The 21,667-nt window shown below is 46.8% G+C and overlaps 1 protein-coding gene across 2 annotated transcripts in view; it reads left to right on the forward strand.

Annotated features, from left to right (window-relative positions):
* The window catches only part of LOC138491220 (guanylate-binding protein 1-like), a 292,885-nt gene that overhangs the window by 103,214 nt on the left and 168,004 nt on the right, over positions 1-21,667 (forward strand). For both annotated transcript variants that reach the window (XM_069617609.1, XM_069617608.1), the window contains exon 6: positions 15,300-15,542. In XM_069617609.1, the coding sequence (XP_069473710.1) occupies positions 15,300-15,542 (243 nt within the window). The remainder of the gene's footprint in view (positions 1-15,299; positions 15,543-21,667) is intronic.

The raw sequence follows: 21,667 nt of genomic DNA on the forward strand, positions 1-21,667 counted from the left end.
GGCAATTCCTAAACAGAGCTCCAGATCATGTTGAGATCGCTACACAGGAGACAGCCCCTAATGGCGACTTTGTTGAAAATGTTCTCAAGGATCAAGGAGAAGCCTCCCACTAGTCAGGCTATTCCGTTACTCAATTCAGTAAAGAAACGCCTAGCTCCTTCGTTATTGTCACCCTCCATCACAAGGGCAGTGAACCCTCGGGTTGAGAAATGGTTCTGCTCCGCTCCATCTGACCGTATGTATATACGAGGTTATGCCACACCGGACTCCCTGGTTGTTACAACCACCAGAAAGAGGGCAGGCAGGGGTTCCACTATCCACAGTGGAAGCTCATCCACATAAAAATTGCAAAAAACGCTATGCCGGAAGTGTGTTACTAGTTATGTGGCCTATTCTACCAGAATAGCTAACAATACAACTCTCCTCGCTAGTTACAGCCACATCCAATGGGTCCTGCTACAGGAAGGCCTTCAAGAGGTCCCAGAGCCCACACGATCACGCCTGCTGGCGGTCGTGACTGAGGGCAGGCAGGTGACCCATTATATATTAAAGAACACTCAAGTTGCTGCTGACTTTGCTGGACGCATGCTAACCCAGGGGACTCTTCTCAAGAGACAAGCCTGGCTCAAAAACTCAGGCTTCAAACCAGAGACTCAGGCCTCTCTGATTAACAAATCTGTCAAAGGCTCCAACTTATTTGGCAAGGCTGTTGATGACGCCCTGGAGACTGCTAAGAAAGAGCATGAGACGCTGAAGTCACTCAGCCAAATCACGGCCAAGCCCTTCCACCAGCGAGGAGGCTCAAATTCTGGCTGTTCCTTTCACTGGCAATCTTTCTCCCGGTCTCCCTATGGTCCATATGGCTCTGGAAGTACCCCATGGTCCTCTGGCCAAGGCTCATCTGGAAACAGCCAATACCAGCAGAGAGGTCAAAGTACATGCAAGGGTAGAGGCAGGAACTCTACGCAAGATGCTACCCGGCCTCCACCGCAAAGAGACTCGCCAGTTCGGGTCCCCTCCCATGCCTGCCTGGTCGGGGGATGCTTGACATCATTCATCCATGCATGGGAGGGGATCACATCAGGCCAGTGGGTGTTAAAGACCATCACCCACAGTTACTGCATCGAGTTCCATTGGCCACCTCGATACCACCCACCAAAGAGCAGACGCCTTTCATCAGCACATCTGCAAACCCTGCTGAATTGAATTGACTATTTTATTTCTATCGCGCTCATGCACAAGTGTTTTAGAGCACAACAAGGCAAGGGAGGGGAACAGGGGAGAACAAAATATCGATCTTACTAGGCCCAGTGACATTGAGAATGCACAAGCGCATGGGGGAGGGGGAAAAGTGCAAGGAAGGGGGAGAAGTGGAAAGTGCAGAGCAAAAGGAGAACAGAATAAATAATAATAAATAAAAAATAAAAGCAACAGGAGTGATAGTGCAGCCAGCAAGTGGCAAGTGCTGAGTTTAAGGCAGCAGACAGGGTAGGTCAGATAAGTGCAGGAAGATAAAGGGGTGGGGACTGTAAGGGTACCTATGCAGACCCCAGTGCAAGGGGTGGCCCAGAGGCAGTGCAGGAGGGTGGCAGGGTGCGCAGGAACCTGTGCCCGGAGGACAGAGGGTGGCCAGGTTCACAGTGCCAGGAGAGAACAGATCAGCGGGGGGGCAAAGGCAGAAGCAAAGAGGAAGGTCTTGAGGTGCTTCCGGAACCAGAGATGGTTCTCCTCAAGTTTTAGAGTGGCAGGGGGGCTGTTCTAAAGGGAGGCCACAGCCACAGACAGAGATCTACCCTCAGCTCGTTTCTTTGAAAAATGACTGACCCTGAGGGAGTTAGAGGCAGAGAGGGAGGTATTTGCGGAGGGATAGCTAAAGGTATTTTGGACCCAGGCTCCAGAAAGCCTTGTGGACAATGCAGAGAGTTTTGAATTTAATCCTTGCATCCACCGGGAGCCAATGGAGAGATTTCAGAGCTGGAGAGATACGATCCCAGGGCTTGAGGCCAAGGACAAGTCTCACAGTCGTATTCTGGATTAGTTGCAGACGGCGGAGAGCAGAGGCAGATAGATTTAGAAAGAGACTGTTACAATAGTCCAACCTGGAGATAACCAAAGCTTGGGAGACAGTGAGCTTCTGGGGGAAGGAGAGGAAAGGCAGAGTACCTCTGAGGAGGTGCAGTAGGAAGTTTGACTTTTTAGAGACATCAGAGATTTGGGCAGAGAAGGAAAGTGTGCAATCAAAGATGACCCAGAGGTTCTTAGCCTCACAGGTGGGGATAGGAGGAGGGCCAAGGGAGGCCGACCAGAGAGTGAGGGGCAAGGATGGAGAAGGTGTGTCGATGAGGAGGATCTCAGTCTTGCTGGCATTCAGACAAAGATCATTGGTGGAACGCCAATCTTGAATGGCAGTGAGGCAATCAGAGATGAGAGAGGGAGAGGAGGTGGCCCAGGGCAGCCTGAAAATGAGTTGAGTGCCATCAGCGTAGCACTGGAAATATATATATATATATATATATATATATGTATGTATTTTATTGATTTCCACAACAAACAACATACAGTGCACCCCAACATGGTGCATGAACCAAAAACGTACCCTTTCCCTCCCTCCCTGCCCTCCCCTCCAGTGTCTTGCAATCTGCAACCTCAGTATACTTGGTATATGACTGTCACTTCTCCATCACTATCTAAGGAGCTGTTCGTTTCCAGTTCTTCAGGTCCTGAGCTCGTAAGGGATGCAACCAAGTGTAGCCAGGCCGTCAGTGTATCAGCTTCCTCTTCACCTCCTCTACATGCTGCCTCCCTCCAGACCACAGTTTCTGCATCTGCCCATTTCAGGAGATCCCTCCACCAGGTTTCCACACTCGGTCTCTTTTTGGCCTTCCAGCCCATAGCTATCCTGCGTTTAGCTAAGATGTACGCCAGATCCTTGAGCTTACTCACATGGTAAGTTTACATGGTCTTGGAAATCCCCCCACAATGCATGCCCATAGGGAGTCCACTTTTAAGCTAATCCCCTTGGTAGCTAGCCGGCCCGCCACTTCTTCCCAGCAAGCCCAGAACATGCGTTCCATCCTCGCATCCTTCGCCCCACATTTTAGGCAGTATTGTGCGACTGCATTAGCAAACTTGGCAATTTTCTTGGGGGTCATACATGCCCTGTGGGTAATATATAGCTGAATCTGCTGTAATCTAACATTCCTTGATACTTTCTTGTGGTATCTCTGCATCCTCCCCCACAATCCATCACTTATAATCTCTCCCAGTCCCGCCTTATCTGAATCACCTCTTTCCCGACCTTGGACAACATTATTTCAAAAATACTGGAGATCTCATTGCCACCCCCTGACACTGCTTGAAACGTTTCTATAGCAGCATCGGACTGCTGGGCCAGTTCTACCTCCGACCATGTCTTCTTCATTAACCTCATCAGCCTAGCATATGTAATATACTGCCCACTGTGTGATCATGTGTCTTCCCTCAACCTTTCAAACGCCAACCTTTCTCCTTCCTGCCACACGTCCCCTATAGTTGTTACTCCCACAGGTTCCCAATGTTCTCTAATGGTCTTCCTCAATTGTTCATCTATATACCTCTCAGTGTCACCAAGGGGATGTGCCAGATCATCCTTCCAAGGCCCAACAATGCTGATCTCTTCCCTTTTGTGGGTTCGGTCACCAATATCCACTAATTCAGGAAATAAGGTGCACTTTCCGTCCCCAACAGTCTGGACTCCGGTGTGGTGTCCTCAGATAGCCATTTTACCACATATTGAAGCTGACCAGCTAGGTAATACACCTCAAAATTAGGCAATCTGATCCCTGCCCGATCATACAGATTCTGTAATTTCCACACAGCTCTCCTATTACTGGAGGTGTGCCAAATGAAACCCCTGCATATACTTTGCACTTTAGTGAAGAAACGTTTGGGAATCAAGTATGGGACATTTGCAAAGTTGTGCAACAGCCTGGGTAATGCTATAATTTTAAGCAGTGCCGACCTTCCCATCATGGTCAAAGGCAACCGCTTCCATAATTCTATGCTCCGTTCGATACTCTTAACTGCCTTCTCTGTATTGTTCTTATGCTCCTCCTCTACCTTATGATAGACGTCCACTTCTAAATATCGAAAGGTGTCTACAGCCCAACCTGTCTGTAGCACTGGTGACTCCTGTTGAGGTATTCCCACATATCTGCCTAGGGGAAACAGAATGAACTTCCGAGGGTTTACAATTATGCCTGATAATATTGCATATCGTTCTAATACCTCAAGAACATACTGCAAATTTTCTTCGGGATATTGTAGGTACAACAGCATGTCATCCTCATGTAGCGATATCAAGTGCTGCCCTCCTTTCGTTTTAATGGCCACCTCTCCAAAGTGGTATCTCAGGTAAAACGCTAGAGGTTCCAATGCGCCTAGCACTGGAAATTTGAGCAGAAAATGACAATGCAGTGGGCGAGAGTTTCCAGGTATTGGTTGAAAAGCCAGGGCAAGAGGTTAGACCCCTGGGGAATACCAGAGGTATAGAGGGAGATGATAGGAAGGACCCCAGTATGACCTGGGAGGGTTGATCAGAGAGGAAAGAGGTCAGCCAGGCCAGAGCCTGATCGGGGATACCCACGTTATCACAGAGACGGTTGAGCAGGATGGTATGGTTGACCGTGCCAAAGGCAGAAGAAATATCGAGTAGGATGAGGACAGAGGTAATGTTAGAGTCAGGGTGGGAGAGCAGATCTTCACGGATGTTCAGGAGAGCAGTTTCCGTGCTTCTGGCAAAGGAGTGGTTGCAAAAATTGGCAAGGGCGGGAGCAAGGGTGGTGCAGATCCTTCTGGAAAAGTGCGCTGTGGAAGTTGGCCCCATTCACCAGGTAAACAAGGGTATTTATTCAGTGTACTTCCTTGTACCCAAAAAGGATCTCACCATGCGCTCTGTATTAGACTTGCGCCTAGCGAACAAGTATGTCAAACCGCAAAAATTCAGAATGACAACACTGCAGTAGGTAATCCTGCTGTTGCTGCAGGGGGATTACATAGCCACATTGGATATGAAAGATGCATACATTCATATTTCAATGTTGCCAGCGCACAAAAAGTACCTAAGGTTCATGATAGAGGACACCCACTATCAGTTCAAGGTTCTTCCCTTCGGCATTGCCTCAGCTCCACGGGTGTTCACGAAGATACTGGCGGTAGTAGCTGCTCACCTGCGCAGGCAGTCCATCCCAGTCTATTCTTACCTCGACGACTGGCTAATAACAGGATATACGTACGGAACATGCCTAACAAATACCCAAAAGACAGTAGATCTCCTCTTCAGCCTAGGGTACTCGATTCAGAGTAAGTCCAGCCTAGACCCCAGCCAAGTCAAACAGTTTTTGGGGACTCTAATTTAGACCAAAGACGGCCTCGTCTTTCCCTCCAACGAGAGGGTTCAAAACATGCTGTTCCAGATCCCTCACTATGTAGCCAGTCACAAGGTGAACGTACGCAAAGCCATGTGACTGTTAGGGATGATGGCCTCCTGCATCTACCTAGTTCCACACGCACGTCTGCACATGCTCCCCATGCAAGAGTGGCTCTCGAGATAATGTGATTATCTAGTGGTTGTCTCGGCAGCCCTCGGTCAGTCTCTGCAGTGGTGGTCAAGTGAAAACCTCTTGCAGGGAAAGACCTTCACCACCCCCGCAGTAGAAGCCATGCTCATGACAGATGCATCTCTGACGGGCTGGGGGGCTCACTTTCTTTATCAGATGGTGTATGGCGTGTGGTCCCCAACAGTAGCATCCAACCACATAAACTTGTTGGAACTGCTTGCAGTGTTCAATGGGCTTTCCAAACTCACCTCCAGGGAAGACAGTTCTAGTCCTCACGGACAGTACTACAACCATGTATTACCTAACCTAACAAGGGGGCACTCACTCTCTAGGACTGTCCAAACTGTCACATAACATATGGAAATGGGTTCTCAAACACACGATGTTCCTCCTGTCACAACATGTTCCAGGGGAACTCAATCTTCTGGCAGACGTACTCAGCAGAGACTTCCCACTACCTTCGCAGACTGGGGCTGCCCAGAGATCGACTGGTTTGCAACTATGGAGAACGCACAATGCCCAGATTACGCCTCCAGGTACCGTCAAAACCGCTCCAAGGGGAACAGTCCCTGGATGACATGGTCAGGGAAATTTGTCTTCACTTTTACCCCAATCCCACTGCTCAACGGGATAGAGCACAAGATGCACCAAGAGACAGTCAGGATGCTTCTGGTGGCCCCGATGTGGGCCCGCCAACTTTGGTTCTCCCATCTCATGGCAATGCCAGTCTCCCCTCCCAGGAAGCTGCCATGCCCTTACAGCATGCTGTCGCAAGACCAGGGGGAAAACACTACATCCATGCCCTCAAAATCTCAATTTAGCAACCTGGCTCCTGAGGTCATAGAGTTCGGGCACATCCAACTCCCTCAAAGATGTATGGACATACTCAGCGAAGCACGGATCCTTACACCAAGCATTACTACTCCAGAAAATGGAAATGCTTTGTCATTTGGTGTAATGGCAAGGGCATCAATCCTATTGAATGCACACCAACACATATTGTCTTGTACCTAACCCACCTGTTAGATTCAGTTCTGGTTTTCAATTCCCTAAAGGTCCACTTATCTGCGCTTGCAGCATACACCACGTCCCAGAATACGTTTTTGTGGTTGACAATTCTAGTAATTAAGCTTTTATGAAAGGGGTAAAAAGGCTTCATCCCCCTATTTCCAGCCCAACTCCCGGGTGGGATCTGAATGTTGTACTTACTAGACTAATGGGGCTGTCCTTTGACCAATGCACAAGGCTAGCCTTAAAGCATTCACCTACAACACTGCCTTCCTTGTGGCGATCACATCCATAAGGAGAGTTAGTGAACTGCAGGCCCTTTCAGTTCCGGACCCATTCGTCACAATTCACAAAGATAAGGTGGTCCTGCGCACTCACCCACGATTTGCGTGCAAGTTTATCTCAAAGTTCCAAATAAACAAATCCATAGAACTACCCATCTTTTACCAGAGCCCCACTAACGTGGAAGAAAGAAGCCTCCACACACTAGATGTGAGGAAAGTGGTTATCTATTATCTGGAAAAGACAAAACCACTAAGAAAAACAAACCAGTTTTTCGTTTCAGTGGGAGCTGGTAGAGAAGGGGACCCTGTCTCTAAATCAACTATTTCAAAGCTGATCATAAACTGCATCACACTGTGCTACACTCTTGCCAAGAGAGATTGCCCTTCACGCCTAGAACACACTCTACTCGGGGCACAGGGGCAACCATAGCATACATCGCAAATATTCCTATTGAGTCCATTTGTAAAGCAGAAACCTGGAGTTCTGTACACGCTTTTACACAAGACTATTGCCTAGATACACACTCTACGTCTGGTTCTCAGGTGGGACAAGCGGTGCTAAGACATCTCTTTGCTTCTGTTCCTTCACACATCCCACCACCATCTCTGGGTACTGCTCGCTAGTCTATGCACAGCATGTGATTATAAGCAGATTCACAAGCATCAGAAGACATGCATTACTCTCCGTAATAGCATTTCTGATGATTTTATCTGCCTAGATTCACAAGCGCCCACCCTTCCTCCCCTCATGGAGTAGAAGGAACATAGACATTTTACACCTTCTCTCTTCTGTACTCACTCACGCTGACTATAAGGCTCCCTCACGGCAGAAAAAACACAATTGGAGGGACCTCAACGCATGAGAGATTTTGGGTACACTACACATCATGTTAGGGATAGTGTTACAGCCACGCCCATGTCGACGTCCCCTTTTGATCTTCGAAAGAAAGATGCAATACTCTGTGTTTACCACTAGATGTTGTACTATGTGCACAGCATGTGGATCTAAGTAGATACAATAATCAGAAATGCAATGCCGGTGAGTAATGCATGTCATATCTATGTATACCTCAGCCCCGTGACCCAAGCACCCTCGCCTTCTGACCCAAATGTGCCTCCTGTAGCATAAGGATTCTCGCTTGGTGTCTTCTCGCATAGCTCATCATCTGCCTAAACTTCTTATCCTTAGTGAGTCCCCTGATGTTCCAGGACATTATTGCAATAGTATTGATTTGCCACGCTCCTGCATATATCGATTGTCCTAGTGTTTCCCTCCTCACCACGTTCTCAGCCCTGATATTGTCAAAACGTGCTCATATCACCACTTTCTCATCACTATCCATGTGCACTGTGCAGAAACAAGTAAAAACCCTTAACTAAGCCCCCCCCCACGCCAGAAACCTCAACATACCGGCTTTGGTTCCCCTCAACCCTCTAAACCCCATAACACTTCTAAACAGCAGTTACTGCTCTGGGTAGGTGTGTGCAGAAACTGCTGCTCCTCCTCGTGTCTGCCGGCTCTGTTTTTAGTGTATTTTCCAGTCACCATAGTTTTTGTGCCAGTCTCCCATCATCTACGCAATGCATTCGCGCGATTTTAACAGCTTTGACCATTCTAGATAGCCCTAGCAAAGCCTTTGCTTACTCAGCGGGGTGAAGATTGTAGCAAACTTTTCCACCGCTCTCGGGTCTGTGAAAAATACTGCTTTAACCTTGTGTATAACTCTCAGTTTTGCAGGGAACATCATTGCATAGCTCACTCCTCTCCTACGGAGTATGTTTTTGGCCTCTTGGAACATTATCTGCTGTTCGAAGAGGCCTGGAAAGGTTGAGGTCTGGCAAGATCCATAGTCGCAGATCTAGTACCTTTGAGCAGAATATCCCTGTCCCGGTAGCTGAATATGCGGGCGATGATTGAACACTTTGGGGCCCCTGGCGGCAGCTTCAGGGCCAGTGAACGATGTGCCCTCCAGGGGAGAGACCGCAGGGTTGTCCGGCACCTCCCTAAGCAGGTTATTTGCTCGACACTCTCAGGGGCAGGCTCTGGATGACAAACTTCTATCCCTGCGACAGGGCAATCAGGACCTCCTATCCTATATTGCAACCTTTAATAGAGTAATTGTGGAAACGGGATGGCCAGAGGATAAAAGAGTCACGTTGTTTTATCAAGGCCTACGCAGAGAACTTAAAGATGTCTTGGCCCAAGTTGTAAATCCGCCCCAAGAATGCACAGAGTATATAGACTTAGTGGTCCAATTGGATCACAGACTTTAAAACAGAAAAGCAGATCGGTCCAGGTTTGAGACCCGGGTGTTGGTCAAGACCCATGCTAATCTCAAGGGAGTTGATGTCTCTGAGCCTATGCAAATTGGAGGGGTTAAAGGACCCTTAACTCAAAAGGAACGTGAAAGGAGGCGGCAGTTAAAATTATGTCTTTATTGTGGGAATTCTGGACACTTTCTACGAGATTGCCCGGCAAAACCGCCCCGAAAGGCGGTAGGAGCCGCTGATAAAAACCATGAAGACTCTGTTTCGGGAAACGACTCTGCCCGACAAGTGTAGGGGTCCGCTTGCCGAGCTTGAAAACTAACTCTCAGACCTCGCATTTCATTGTGCCAATGGTTCTCGTAGATCCAGAACAGCCTAAGCGGTTGCATGCAATAAAGGCATACATCGATAGTGGGGCTATTGGAAACTATGTGGATCGTGAATTGGTCTCTAGGATTAACCACCCTCTCCGTCCTAAAACCAGCAAAGATGTCATCACCACAGTCGATGGAACTGAAATTGCCTCTGGACCGGTAACGCATTCCACTACTGAGGTGACTCTTATTGGTCCCGACGGCCATCGGGAGGGTGTTGTGTTTGATGTAATCAAGGCTCCACAGTTTCAGGTTATTCTTGGAATCCCTTGGTTAGAGACACATAATCCTCAAATTGATTGGCGAGCTAAGAGAATAACCTTCCCGGATTGTACACAAACCTGCTACCCAGAAAACCTGAAGATTAATCTAGCATCTGTAACCTCTGCCTCCATGCAACTACCTCCAGAATACCAAGACTTTCAGGACGTCTTCCAAGAGGAACAGGCCAACACGTTACCTCCTCACAGATCGTACGATTGCCAAATCGATCTGGTGCCCGGTGCACAACCCCCTTGTAGCAGGATTTATGCCCTTACCGAACCTGAGAATCTGCATTTGAGACAATATTTGGATCAATACCTAGCTAATGGTTTTATTCGCCCGTCAAAGTCCCCGGCATCCTCGGCTTTGTTCTTCATGCCCAAAAAAGAAGGCGACCTTAGAACTTGTATCGATTACCACGCATTGAACCAGATAACAGTTAAAAACCGTTATCCTCTCCCTCTGATCCCTGAACTCCTTGACCAGGTGAAGGACGCTTGCATATACACCAAGTTAGATCTCCGGGGGGCTTATCATCTGGTACGAGTTAAAGAAGGCGACGAATGGAAAACTGCCTTCCGTACTAAATACGGATTATTTGAGTACCAGGTGATGCCTTTCAGATTGTGTAACGCGCCGGCTGCCTTCCAATACTTCATGAATGATGTCCTTCGGGAACTCATCGATGTTTGTGTTGTCGTATATATCGATGACATTCTGGTGTACTCCTCTTCGGAATCTGATCACAGAAAACACGTCAAGGCAGTACTTGAAAAACTGCGCCAACACAAACTATTTGCTAAATTGGAGAAATGTGTTTTCCATACCACAGAAGTCGAGTTTCTAGGTTTCATCCTGACACCCAAAGGAGTCCGAATGGACTCAAGAAAAGTGGATGCCATCCTCAAATGGCCATCACCTAGCTCTGTAAAAGGGGTTCAAAGCATGCTCGGCTTTGCCAATTTCTATCGCAGGTTTATCCCGGAATTTTCACGCGTGGTACAACCCATTACTGCACTCTTGAGGAAAAATAAACGTTTTGAATGGTCTGAAGAAGCGGAGCAGGCCTTTCAGGATTTAAAAGCTAAGTTTACTTCCGCACCTATATTGAAACATCCGCGTCCAGATCTCCCTTATGTCATCGAGACTGACGCATCCAGCCTAGCCATGGGAGCTGTCCTGTCCCAAAGAGATCCCGAAACCAACCAACTGCATCCCGTAGCATTTTGGTCCAGAAAATTCTCGGCACCCGAGGTTAATTATGCAATCACGGACAAAGAACTGTTAGCCATTAAGTCCGCTTTTAAAGCCTGGCGGCATTACCTGCTTGGCGCTCGACATACCATCACAGTGATCACTGATCACCAGAATTTACAGTATTTGAAAACCGCCAAGGCTCAGTCATCACGGCAGCTCCGATGGGCTTTGTTTTTCGCTGAATTTGATTTCGTGATTACCTATCGACCTGGCTGCAAGAATGGCAAAGCGGACGCCTTATCCCGAATTGGAATGGGAGAATCTGATACAAACTCAGAACCAGTACCAATAATTCCCGAACAGAAGATTCTAGGCATGACTTCGTTACAGACGCTTGAAGACATTCAAGCCAGAGTGAAACAACTCCTGGACCCTACAACCTTACAGGATTGGATACAAAAGGGATCAGATTTTACCATAGATAATGGTTTACCTTATTTCCAAGGACGCTTATTCCTGCCACATAAGGAATTACACAAACTAGTTATTTCCGGTTATCATGATGCATTAATAGAGGGACACCCCGGTATTGCCAAGACAGAGGAAAAGGTGAAACGACAATTTTGGTGGCCCTCTTGGCGAAAAGATGTTAAATCTTTTGTGATGTCCTGTGGTGTTTGCGCCCAAAATAAAAGTCAAAAGAAAAGACCAGCCGGTCTCCTTCAACCTCTAGACATACCGCCAGCACCCTGGCACACCCTATTAATGGATTTTATTACGGACCTGCCTCCTTGTTCGGGGTACAATACTATTCTGGTAATTGTGGATTTGTTTTCCAAAATGGCCCACTTTATTCCTTTGAAAGGTTTACCTTCAGCTTCTGTCCAAGCCAAGATAAAATACAAGGAGAATGCTGATCTACATCGGAGTGAAGCACCTCTGTATCAGATTGGGGATCAAGTGTGGTTAGCTACCAGACATTTACCACTCAAAGGGCCTCGAACTTTTAACCCAAAATATCTGGGACCTTATTCTATTACGGCAATAATTAACCCAGTGGCTGTTAAACTTGATTTACCAGCTAGTATGCGAATTCACCCTGTTTTTCATGTGTCACTTCTGAAACCAGTGGTACCCGGAACCCGACTACTCAAACCTCCAGAACCTATTCTAATAGATGGGGAGCCCGAATTTGAAGTGAAGAACATTTTAGACTCAAAAATGTTTAGGTCAAAACTGTTCTACCTAATTGATTGGAAGGGGTACGGACCTCAGGAGAGGTCGTGGGAACCCAGCGACCATGTGCATGCACCTCGATTAGTCAGGAAATTCCACCGACTCTTCCCAGACAAACCAAAATCCCCGGAGGGAACAACCTTGGGAGGGGGTTTGGGGGGGAGTGCTGTCATGATGCCCGCACCCGGGGAGCCGGTTCAAGCCCTGCGTCCCCGAAAACGGACATCCAGTCCCCAAGGAAGGACCCAGCAACCCCATATAGGGGGCCATTGGACAGTGTCCTGGCACCTATGGCGCCAGGCTCATAAAAGACATCAGTCCTGGCGCCATAGGCACCAGGCTCATTATGGAAGTGCTTGGGTGCACTTACCTGATGCAGACCATGCTGCAGGATCCCGGCCTCCTTGAGGCCTGAAAGGAACTACTTACCTGTGGGACTAATTTACCATCCGGGCGTGGTCGGGGAAGGATACATACCTGATTGGAGGAAGGATACATACCTGGAACTTCTTCCAAGGCTATTTAAACCCCACCCGAACAGCCACACGTGCTTCGCGTTGTTCTGCATCTAGCAGCTGGACGCTCACCGTGTCTGCTCCTGCATCCTGACTTCTGCCACGCCTGCCAGCATCCTGGATCACCTGCAAAGGAAGAGAAGAAGAGAACAGAAGAAGGAAAAGTCCTTACCTGCTAAATCCGCATCCCGGAGACATCTCGCCATCAATCCTGAATAGAAGACTTTTATTTAAAAGCTCATCGCGTCGATCGCTGCAGCGCCGCATTCCACTCACCTTTACAGGGCGCCTCCATGTTCAGCAGCGATCATCCGGATTCGCAGTCACGCCCCAGCGCCTAGGGAGAAAAAGACCAGAACAAAAGGTGAGAAAGAGAAGGGAATAAGGAAAGCTAAATCTCCATGTTAAGACTTACCTGTTTATTCATTCCCTCTTCATTTCGAGTCCGCGCCGCATCCTGGCATTTCCGGACCCTGGCCCCTAAGGGGAAAAAGAGACATCAGCGTTAATGAGCGAATGAAAAGACATTACCAAAAAACGCTCATTAAAGACTTACCTGATTTCTACAAGGATTTCACCTCTCATCTCGGGTCGGTGCCTGTTCCCCGGCATTCCGTACCCCGGCCCCTATGGGGAAAAAGACACTAGCATTAGTACATTAATGCATGGACACAAGGGGAACCTCTTATCAAAAAACTTACCTGGAAGCCAAGCAAGTTTGGTTCTCACCAATCTGAAAATCCAGTGAAGTAACTGGATACCAACGCGCCCCTGCATCAGAAGCAGGATGGAGAGCTTGTCCTTCCAGACCCTAAGGTGAGACGCTACGAGGAATCACAGAAGGGTTTCGAGGAGGGTGAGAGGGGAAAGTGGGAGGCTGATTGCATTACCCCGCCGACAGTTAATCCCCTATTTTCGCCTACAGAAGGATACTTCTGCGAGCCAGACAAGCCAGATTTGGGGGCCCAGTCCAGTCCGTCTTCCGAACCCTGCGCATCACCTTAGAAGAGGTCACAGCAGCGCGAACCAGGCCAGCGCCTCCGTGGGAGTCAGGTGAGCGTTACAAGGGGAAAGGATATCCTCTGTTGTGTCTCGCTTAGAGGCCCCACGCCTGATGCCACGTTGCTTGTCCCAATATCACCACGGGAGACTCCACGCTCACCAGGATCTCTTCACTCCTCATCGTCAGTGGGCCCGTAGGGGTCGCATCTCCTCTTGACCTGAGAGCGGACCAAAGGCACTAGTTTGCCTGTGCCACCAGGCACCCAAATTCAGGTCTCACTGGAATTCACGGTCACCCTCAATGGTGCTATATGTTGCCGACGTGGGTCACTGTGTGCAACAGCAAGGATCCACTTACTCAGGCAGCGTGGAACAATCGTGGGCCACCTCCAGGCCTCTGAGCTTTCCTCTCTGCCAATGGCAAACACGGCCATAGGAGGGACCCAGGAACAACCTGTTGCCTCTCTTCCCTCAAGATCTCATGTAAATGGGTCGCCCGACACCTGACCTTCTAAAGAGCACAGACTAGGGCTAGAGTGCTTCGCCGGCAGCAGAAGTGTTCGCAAGATACTGCCATCTCTTATCTTGTGCAGTAGTGCCCCCCTCATCCCTCTGTTTCGTACCAAATGCATTTGTTTGACCAACTATTTTGGGAGGCCCAAGTATAACGAGTTGCACTATTTGATTGTGCTCAGAACTAATGCTTGTACCGGTTCACTTTTGTGGTTGATGTCCACCTACATCGGGGAACAGTTGTCAGAAGCTCTAAATACAAAACCATAACCCTGTTGTTAGTACCTACAAATAAGAGTGATAGTCTTCACATTTCCATAAGAGTGTCATAATTCAAGCCAATATGTGTCACTTGTGATGTACTAATATACTGTGACTTTCAGTTTCGTTCATTAGTATTGGTAGCCAACCTTTAAACAAAGAAACCATGGCACATAGTTCTAATTATGGTGTATTAGACACACATTAGTGGTGTGGGACGGTCTCCGCTTATATAGCGGTACCTGTCCCCCTTTACTCGAGTTGTATGTGTGAACAGGTTGTTGTAAGTATTCCGAAGTAACATATTGCAGCAGTCTCTTTGGGTTTGGAAAGAGAAAGCGACCTAGTATAAATGTTCCATTCTGCTAAGATATGCATGACAGCCAAAGGTATTTTACAAACAGTACATATAATGCACAACTGCATCCATGGGAAACCCTGCAGAGATGTTTATAATCACCTGTTCAGTTTTCCCCATTTTAGTATATTTAGTATAGGAGATTTACAAGAGGTCTCCATAACTATGTTGCCCACCCTCCTGGGTGAGGTGTAGATTGGTAATCATGCTGCTTATAAGGCGATGTCCCCTTTGAAAGATTATTTGCATTCTCATGGAAGCCATAAGAGTTTCTTCTCCGGATGTGTTATGGCTTGAATCAAATGTTACATATTTATTCTATTAATGTTCAACTCACTCTATTGTATCCCAAATGCCCCTCATGATGTTAGATATATGAGACATCTCTCGTCAAAATTGTATCTCTTTTTATTACCCTACAGGCAAAAGTGAACATGTATCAAAGTTAAACCTTCCACGGGAATGCATCAGGTTTTTCTTTCCCGGACGAAAATGCTTTGTTTTTGATCGTCCTGCCAGTAAGAAAAACCTGAAGAGACTGGAGGAACTGGAGGAGAAAGACCTGGATCCCGAATTCATCATTCAAACAAATGTTTTCTGCAAATATATCTTTCAGCAATGTCGAACCAAAACAATTGAAGGAGGGCACCCGGTGACAGGAAAACGTAAGTTTGGGCTGTATGCCTCTTCACTAGTTAGGGCCTACTGAGCTTTTGGTGTAATCTGAGAATAGCCATAATCAACACATTTGGGAGACACCACACTATTTGTTAAGGCAGCAGGTGGGTTGTCCCTGGCATTGTAACATGAACATGCAAAAAAGCCTCCTCTGCCAGTGTGTATTTAGTTCAAACGCTTTGATTTTGAATTGAACTTTATTCCTATTCATCATATTAACACATATTCTAATGATTAGGGATATTCAATTTACACGCAGGAATTCATGTTAAAAACAGAACAAAATACATATAAGAATAAATGCCACAATTTAAAACCATCTCTTCAGCACAAAAACCACAAAGTGCCAATAAAGCACTCCTGTGTCTGTAAGCATGGACTTACTACACTTCTACCCTAAAGTGAAACATTAAATCACCTACTTTTTAATCACAACCTTTTCATATACCTGAAGTGGTCCTGCTAAATGGAACCACTCTATGGATATAGGGTAACTATTGTTATATGGTAAGTACAGAAATTGTTCTACCCCACACACTGCCTTACATGATATTTTCCTTGCACTCTGATTGAATCATGGAACTTCCTCAGGGGCAATTTTTGCAGGATCCTTATACTTCGAGGAAAACCCTAGCCCGTTGATCCCCAACCTGTAGATCTGGAGCAACATGCTGCTTGTGGCACCCTAAATTGTGGCTCGCCAGTTGCTCTGGGCCATGGTGTGGAGGCCTAGCAGGAGGTGCTGAAAGGATGAGGCCTCAGTAGCAGTATAACCAGGACAGATTCCTAGACTGTGTGAGAAAGTTGGATAATAATCCGGCTGTGGTTCCAGTTAGCATATTTTTTTAGATACAAGATTTATGTTTTTTGCCACCATGCAAATAGTTTTTCTGTAAATATCCTTACTTATTATAGCAGCGTCATTGTTAGAACCCTGTCATCTTCAGCTACTTTGCCCAGCTGACAAATGTATTAATGAGCAAAATAAGTGAACCATGTTCCCAGGTTGGTGTCCTGGAGAAAATGGTGATGTTCAGTTCCTTTGTACAACTAGCAGAAGCATAATGGACAAATATGCGGCAGCAGACCCCCTTTGCAAGAGCACATGTTGTGGTGTGTGTTGGGTGGGGGAGGGGGCACTAACTGTTGGTGGTTGCTTTTGAATTCGGGGATGGGTTGACATTTCCCTAAAAAGGAGGGAGATGAGGGAGGCAGAGAAAGTTGACTGTTATTAAAAAAAACTTATTGGCAGGCAGAAGATCGTTACCTGTCATAGGCACTCAGAACATTGGTGGCCCATAAACATCTCTTGGAAACGGCTGGTTTACAAGGTCCCAACAAAGGAGCGACAGGACAGCAATTAGCATGATGAGCTGGAATGTCCGGGGGCTCAGAAATTACACTAAGGCCAGGAAAATAGTGTCATATTCTGTTAGGCACAAAGGTAACATATTATTTCTTCAAGAGACACATGCCACTGCCGCAGTCAGTAGGGAAGTGGCCACGTCCTGGGGGGAAAAGGGGGGCCATAGGTTCTTCACATTATTCTCCACTCAATCCAGGGGAGTCCTCCATCTGGTCCACAAAGCACTCAAATTTACATTGAAGGGCACACATATTGATCCTGATTGCAGATGTGTTATCATACACTGCATCCTAGACTGAACGGAGTTGCTCCTGGTCAACACTTATGGCCAAAACATTGATACCCCCACTTTTTTATGAGGAGGTAGCGTCCATTCTATTCACGTACCTCGGGGTCCCCGTAATATGGGGGGGAGATATGAACACCATTCTGGATCAACACATGGATAGAACCGGGTAGGCCCCTAGACCTCCGTCCAAAGTGTCAGAAGCCTACAACGTTAATTGGATACACTTGAATTATGAGACATATGGGGACCGCAAGTTTACATTCTACTTGTTTGTGCATGATATGGCGTACACATTGACATGTTCCTGCTCTTGCAGCAGCTCCTGGGGAGAGTCACGATAGCGGGCATACTCCTACGAACACTGTCTGATCATTCGTCCGTTACACTACATCCCACTTTAGGGGGCCAGGCTCCAACCCACAAGACTTGGAGATTTAAGTCAGCAGCGCTTCAAGACATCGTGATCCAAATGGACATAGAAAGGGACATACGCACATACTTTGCACATAACACTCCTGATGTCCCGTCGTATAGCACCCTATGACAAGAATTCAAAGTCTGTGGGATGGCTATCTCCAGTGAGTTTGGGGTCCTTGGAGCCATTCGATGAAATCTACAGGCCAGCGAAGCCAAGCTTAAAGACATGGAAAATAAACATACCACTGCACCTAGACCCGCCCTCCTTGCTGACATGCGCACTACATTAGATTCATTCAGAGAGCATGCGCAACGTGAAGTCCGGTACTTTAACACTTGCCCGAGTGGTACGCTCTGATCCGGGCTCGATGCACACTGACTGCATAAATAGTAAATTCATGGACTGGGTCATACTAGGGGTCAGCAGCCATTTCTATGACACCTCATACAGTGCCACACAATTGAAGGGCAAGCAGGCCATACACTCCCTACTGGCAGACGTTCTAATATCCAGGCTATCCGCAGCAGCCATGGACCAGATTAATAGACTGTTCACCTCTGAAGAGATTATGCAGGTCATTAAAGTTCTTCTCAGTGGCAAGGCACCAAGCCCAGATGGGCTCACCACAGAATTGTACATGGCATAAAATGCGCCAATGGCCCCCCATCTTTTGCGAGTATGGGAGGAGTGCTTGAGGAATTCTATGCTAACAGAATCACTGTGTGAAGCTACTGTCATTATATTGTTTTAACCCTGTAAGCCCAGCAAAGAGTGCAGGTCTTACACCCGCCAGGTGGCACTTAATATATGCCGCCTATTTAACATCATGTCCCGATTATCACCTGGGGCTTCAGCAATGGCGGTTGTCTTGGATGCGCAAAAGGCGTTTGATATGGTGTCCTGGGAATATCTGTTTATGGTACTGGAGAAGTATGTTATTGGGGCTCAAAAGCTGGCTTACATCAAACTCCTCTACACTCACCCAATCACCAGAGTGTTAGTCAATTCTCACCTTTATGTGCTCTTTGTCCTGGGTAGAGGTAAACACCAGGGATGTCCACTCTTTCCACTGCTGTTTGCGCTGGCGATCAAGCCCATGGCGGACTTAGTCAGGAAAAAACAAACATCGGGGGATTTGGCCAGTAGGCCCCTCTGAAATAATATCTCTATACGCAGACAACGTGCTGCTCTATGTCAGGGACCTGCATGCAAACCTTGATCCTATAATGAGTGACATCACACACTTTGGGGAGTACTCTGGCTTCACAGTGAATTACAATAAATCCCCAAATTCTCTGCTCACTGGCTGCACAGCCAGGCCGTACAGCCTCTTCCACCTGAAATGTACGCCTGACAAAATTAAGTATGTGGGAGGGGTCGTATCTAAGAGCAAGGGGTCGCTCCTCTCCAATAACTGTTGCGCATGAAGTGTATACACAGGGGAAATTGGACATGTGGAAAGCCATGCCTCTATCACTGGCAGGGAGGCTAGCTTTGGTGAAGATGATTCTTCTCTCTAAACTGTGAACTTTGTGAATGTTCCCCTTTGGCCGGGAAAGGACTACTTGGCCAGGCTGCATAGATCGCTGTCCCAATTCCTGTGGCACGCTGGAGCGGTCTGTAAGAAATGGCTGAAGCCGACGCTGCCTTACACTAGGGGAGGGTTTGCTGCACCACATTTCGAGATTTCATTTTAGCAGCACAGACGCAGTTTGCGTCCTTCTGGTACAGTACCAATGGTTCCCCGTGACATCCGCGGGTGGAGTGATTGACGGCTGTCACTAAGACGCTGCAGCTTAGCCTAACATACAAAGAAGACTGCCCATTCAACCCGGTACAGACCACACTCTTTGCATGGCGTGCCATATTCTTGAGGGTGGGGATGGGTCATCCATACTACAAGTGGTTGCCTCTCTGGAACTTCCACCAGCCTCCCTCCCACATGGGATAGTAATCTCTGTATGCACTGGGAAAAGCTAGGGCACAGAACATTAGGTGACCTGTTCCCCGAGGGTAGATTCCTCACACTATAAACCTTTAGGCAAGGCCACAGAGGTACAACCTCAGAGATCCTATAGTTCTACAGGTTGAGGGCACGGGTCGCCAAATTGTGGGAGGTGTAACGATTAGAAGCCCCCCGAGGATGAGCTCCTCAAGTACATCTCTAACTCATATGGCTGTCGCAGGCTGCTATTCACACTGTACACCATGATCATAAACAAAGGGGTGACCCAGAACCCAAAGGCATGCAACAAGTGGGCACTAGATATGGGGGTGGACATTTCAGATGGTCAGTGGGCTGCAATGTTTTCCTTGACTAAATCTGTGTCACTGAATACCAGATTTAAACGGATCCAGTTCAAGGTGCTCAATAGACTGCATTATACACCGAGCACAACTGGTAAAATGAACTTGGATCGGAACGTAGATGCCCTAGATGTCGAGGTGATGGGGCCAGCCACTGATACATGTTTTGGGGTGTACCAAGCTGAATGACTTCTCGAGATATGTGTTAGAAACATTGTCCATGGTGGTGAACCACATATTGCCATGTACCCCTATGAGTGCCCTCTTCGGTGTGTGGGTGGATGTCCCGTAAAGACGTCTCGGGTCCTTCCTCAACATGGGCTGCCTGATGGCAAAACATGAGATACTGATGAAGTGGAAGGATGCTATACCTCCACAGGGCAGAGTATGGCTGAAAGACTTGACGTGGACTGAGGACTGTGAGGAGCTATTTATTAACAGGCTGCCTGCCATGTCCAGGCCAAAGGACATGTGGGCCGAATTCAGGCTATACCTAGCATCATTTTAACGTTATTTATGTATTCAACGCCGGGGTGGTGGCCTCATACTCTGTATTGTATATCCTCTCGCTATAGTGATGTCAGCTGAGTTGTAGCTCAGTTTTCTGTACCTACCTTAGCATCATATGACACTATCATTTTGACTGGCAGGGTTCTTTATTGGTTTCTTACACTAATAAACACCCAAGAGAGCTGTCCCTCTGCCTTACATCTGTCCATCAAACTTGGAGTGCCCCAAGAATGAATTTCTGCTCAAAACTAGCCACCTTCTTCATGGAGCAAACCGTTTGTCTAAGTTAAATATTCATTTTCAATATAACGCGTTGGGCAAAATTATATATTCTTGTTTATGGACAGAGTCTCCATACTTTGCTGCATTTTTCATTTTTGTGGCTTTAAGTAAAATGGTCTTATCAATATATGTGTTTTATGCAAAAAATATACATTCCTGAAAGTAATTTTGATATCCATCTTATCAAGCTTGCTGTGCTCATTTGGATAACATATTCAATGACTATATTGCATAAATGATTCAAAGGATATGGGGAAATAGATCATTTCATGCACCTTTTTTATGTAGGTTTTAGCATTGTACTTTTGAGCCCAGTTTTTAAGATGAAGTCTCAGGGTCACAGACCCTAGAAGATTTCACTTGACTTGACATAGGACCTGATTGATTATTTCGATTCTCCATTAGAATTCTAATTAGTATTTAGTTATTGGTTGTCAATGACAAAGGAAAATGTAAACTCTCAGCCGATCTGCTATGTGGCGCAGCTATCTGTGAGCAGGATTATCATCCATCAAGGATAGAGTTCAGTTCAAATGAGAGAACACCAAATTCAACATTATTTCCCACTTAATGTATGCATTTTGGATATTTTCCTTCTCAGAAACCAGTACATACTGTTGTAAACGTGCACAGCTGTGGTCATGTGTCTTCTAGACGTGTCCTTTGAACGATGTATTTGTCATTGCAATTCAACTACACTTGATTGCAACTTTAGAGGAATAAGTTCAGTCAAATACATTTTCACTATTAACATTTAAATATTATAATATATCCAGCTTTCCTTTGTACTTCAACTCATCACGTTGGATATCTAAATAGGGTTAAAATAACATATACACAATCATTCTCTATTATTTTTCTGTTTGACATTGTCCTGAAATGCTAACTTCCATGGTGTTCATCTTACAGGTGCCATTATGTGAAGAGTCTAGACATACTT

Source organism: Ambystoma mexicanum, chromosome 10 (genome assembly GCF_040938575.1).
Source record: "Ambystoma mexicanum isolate Mex_15411 chromosome 10, UKY_AmexF1_1, whole genome shotgun sequence".
Lineage (NCBI taxonomy): Eukaryota > Metazoa > Chordata > Amphibia > Caudata > Ambystomatidae > Ambystoma > Ambystoma mexicanum.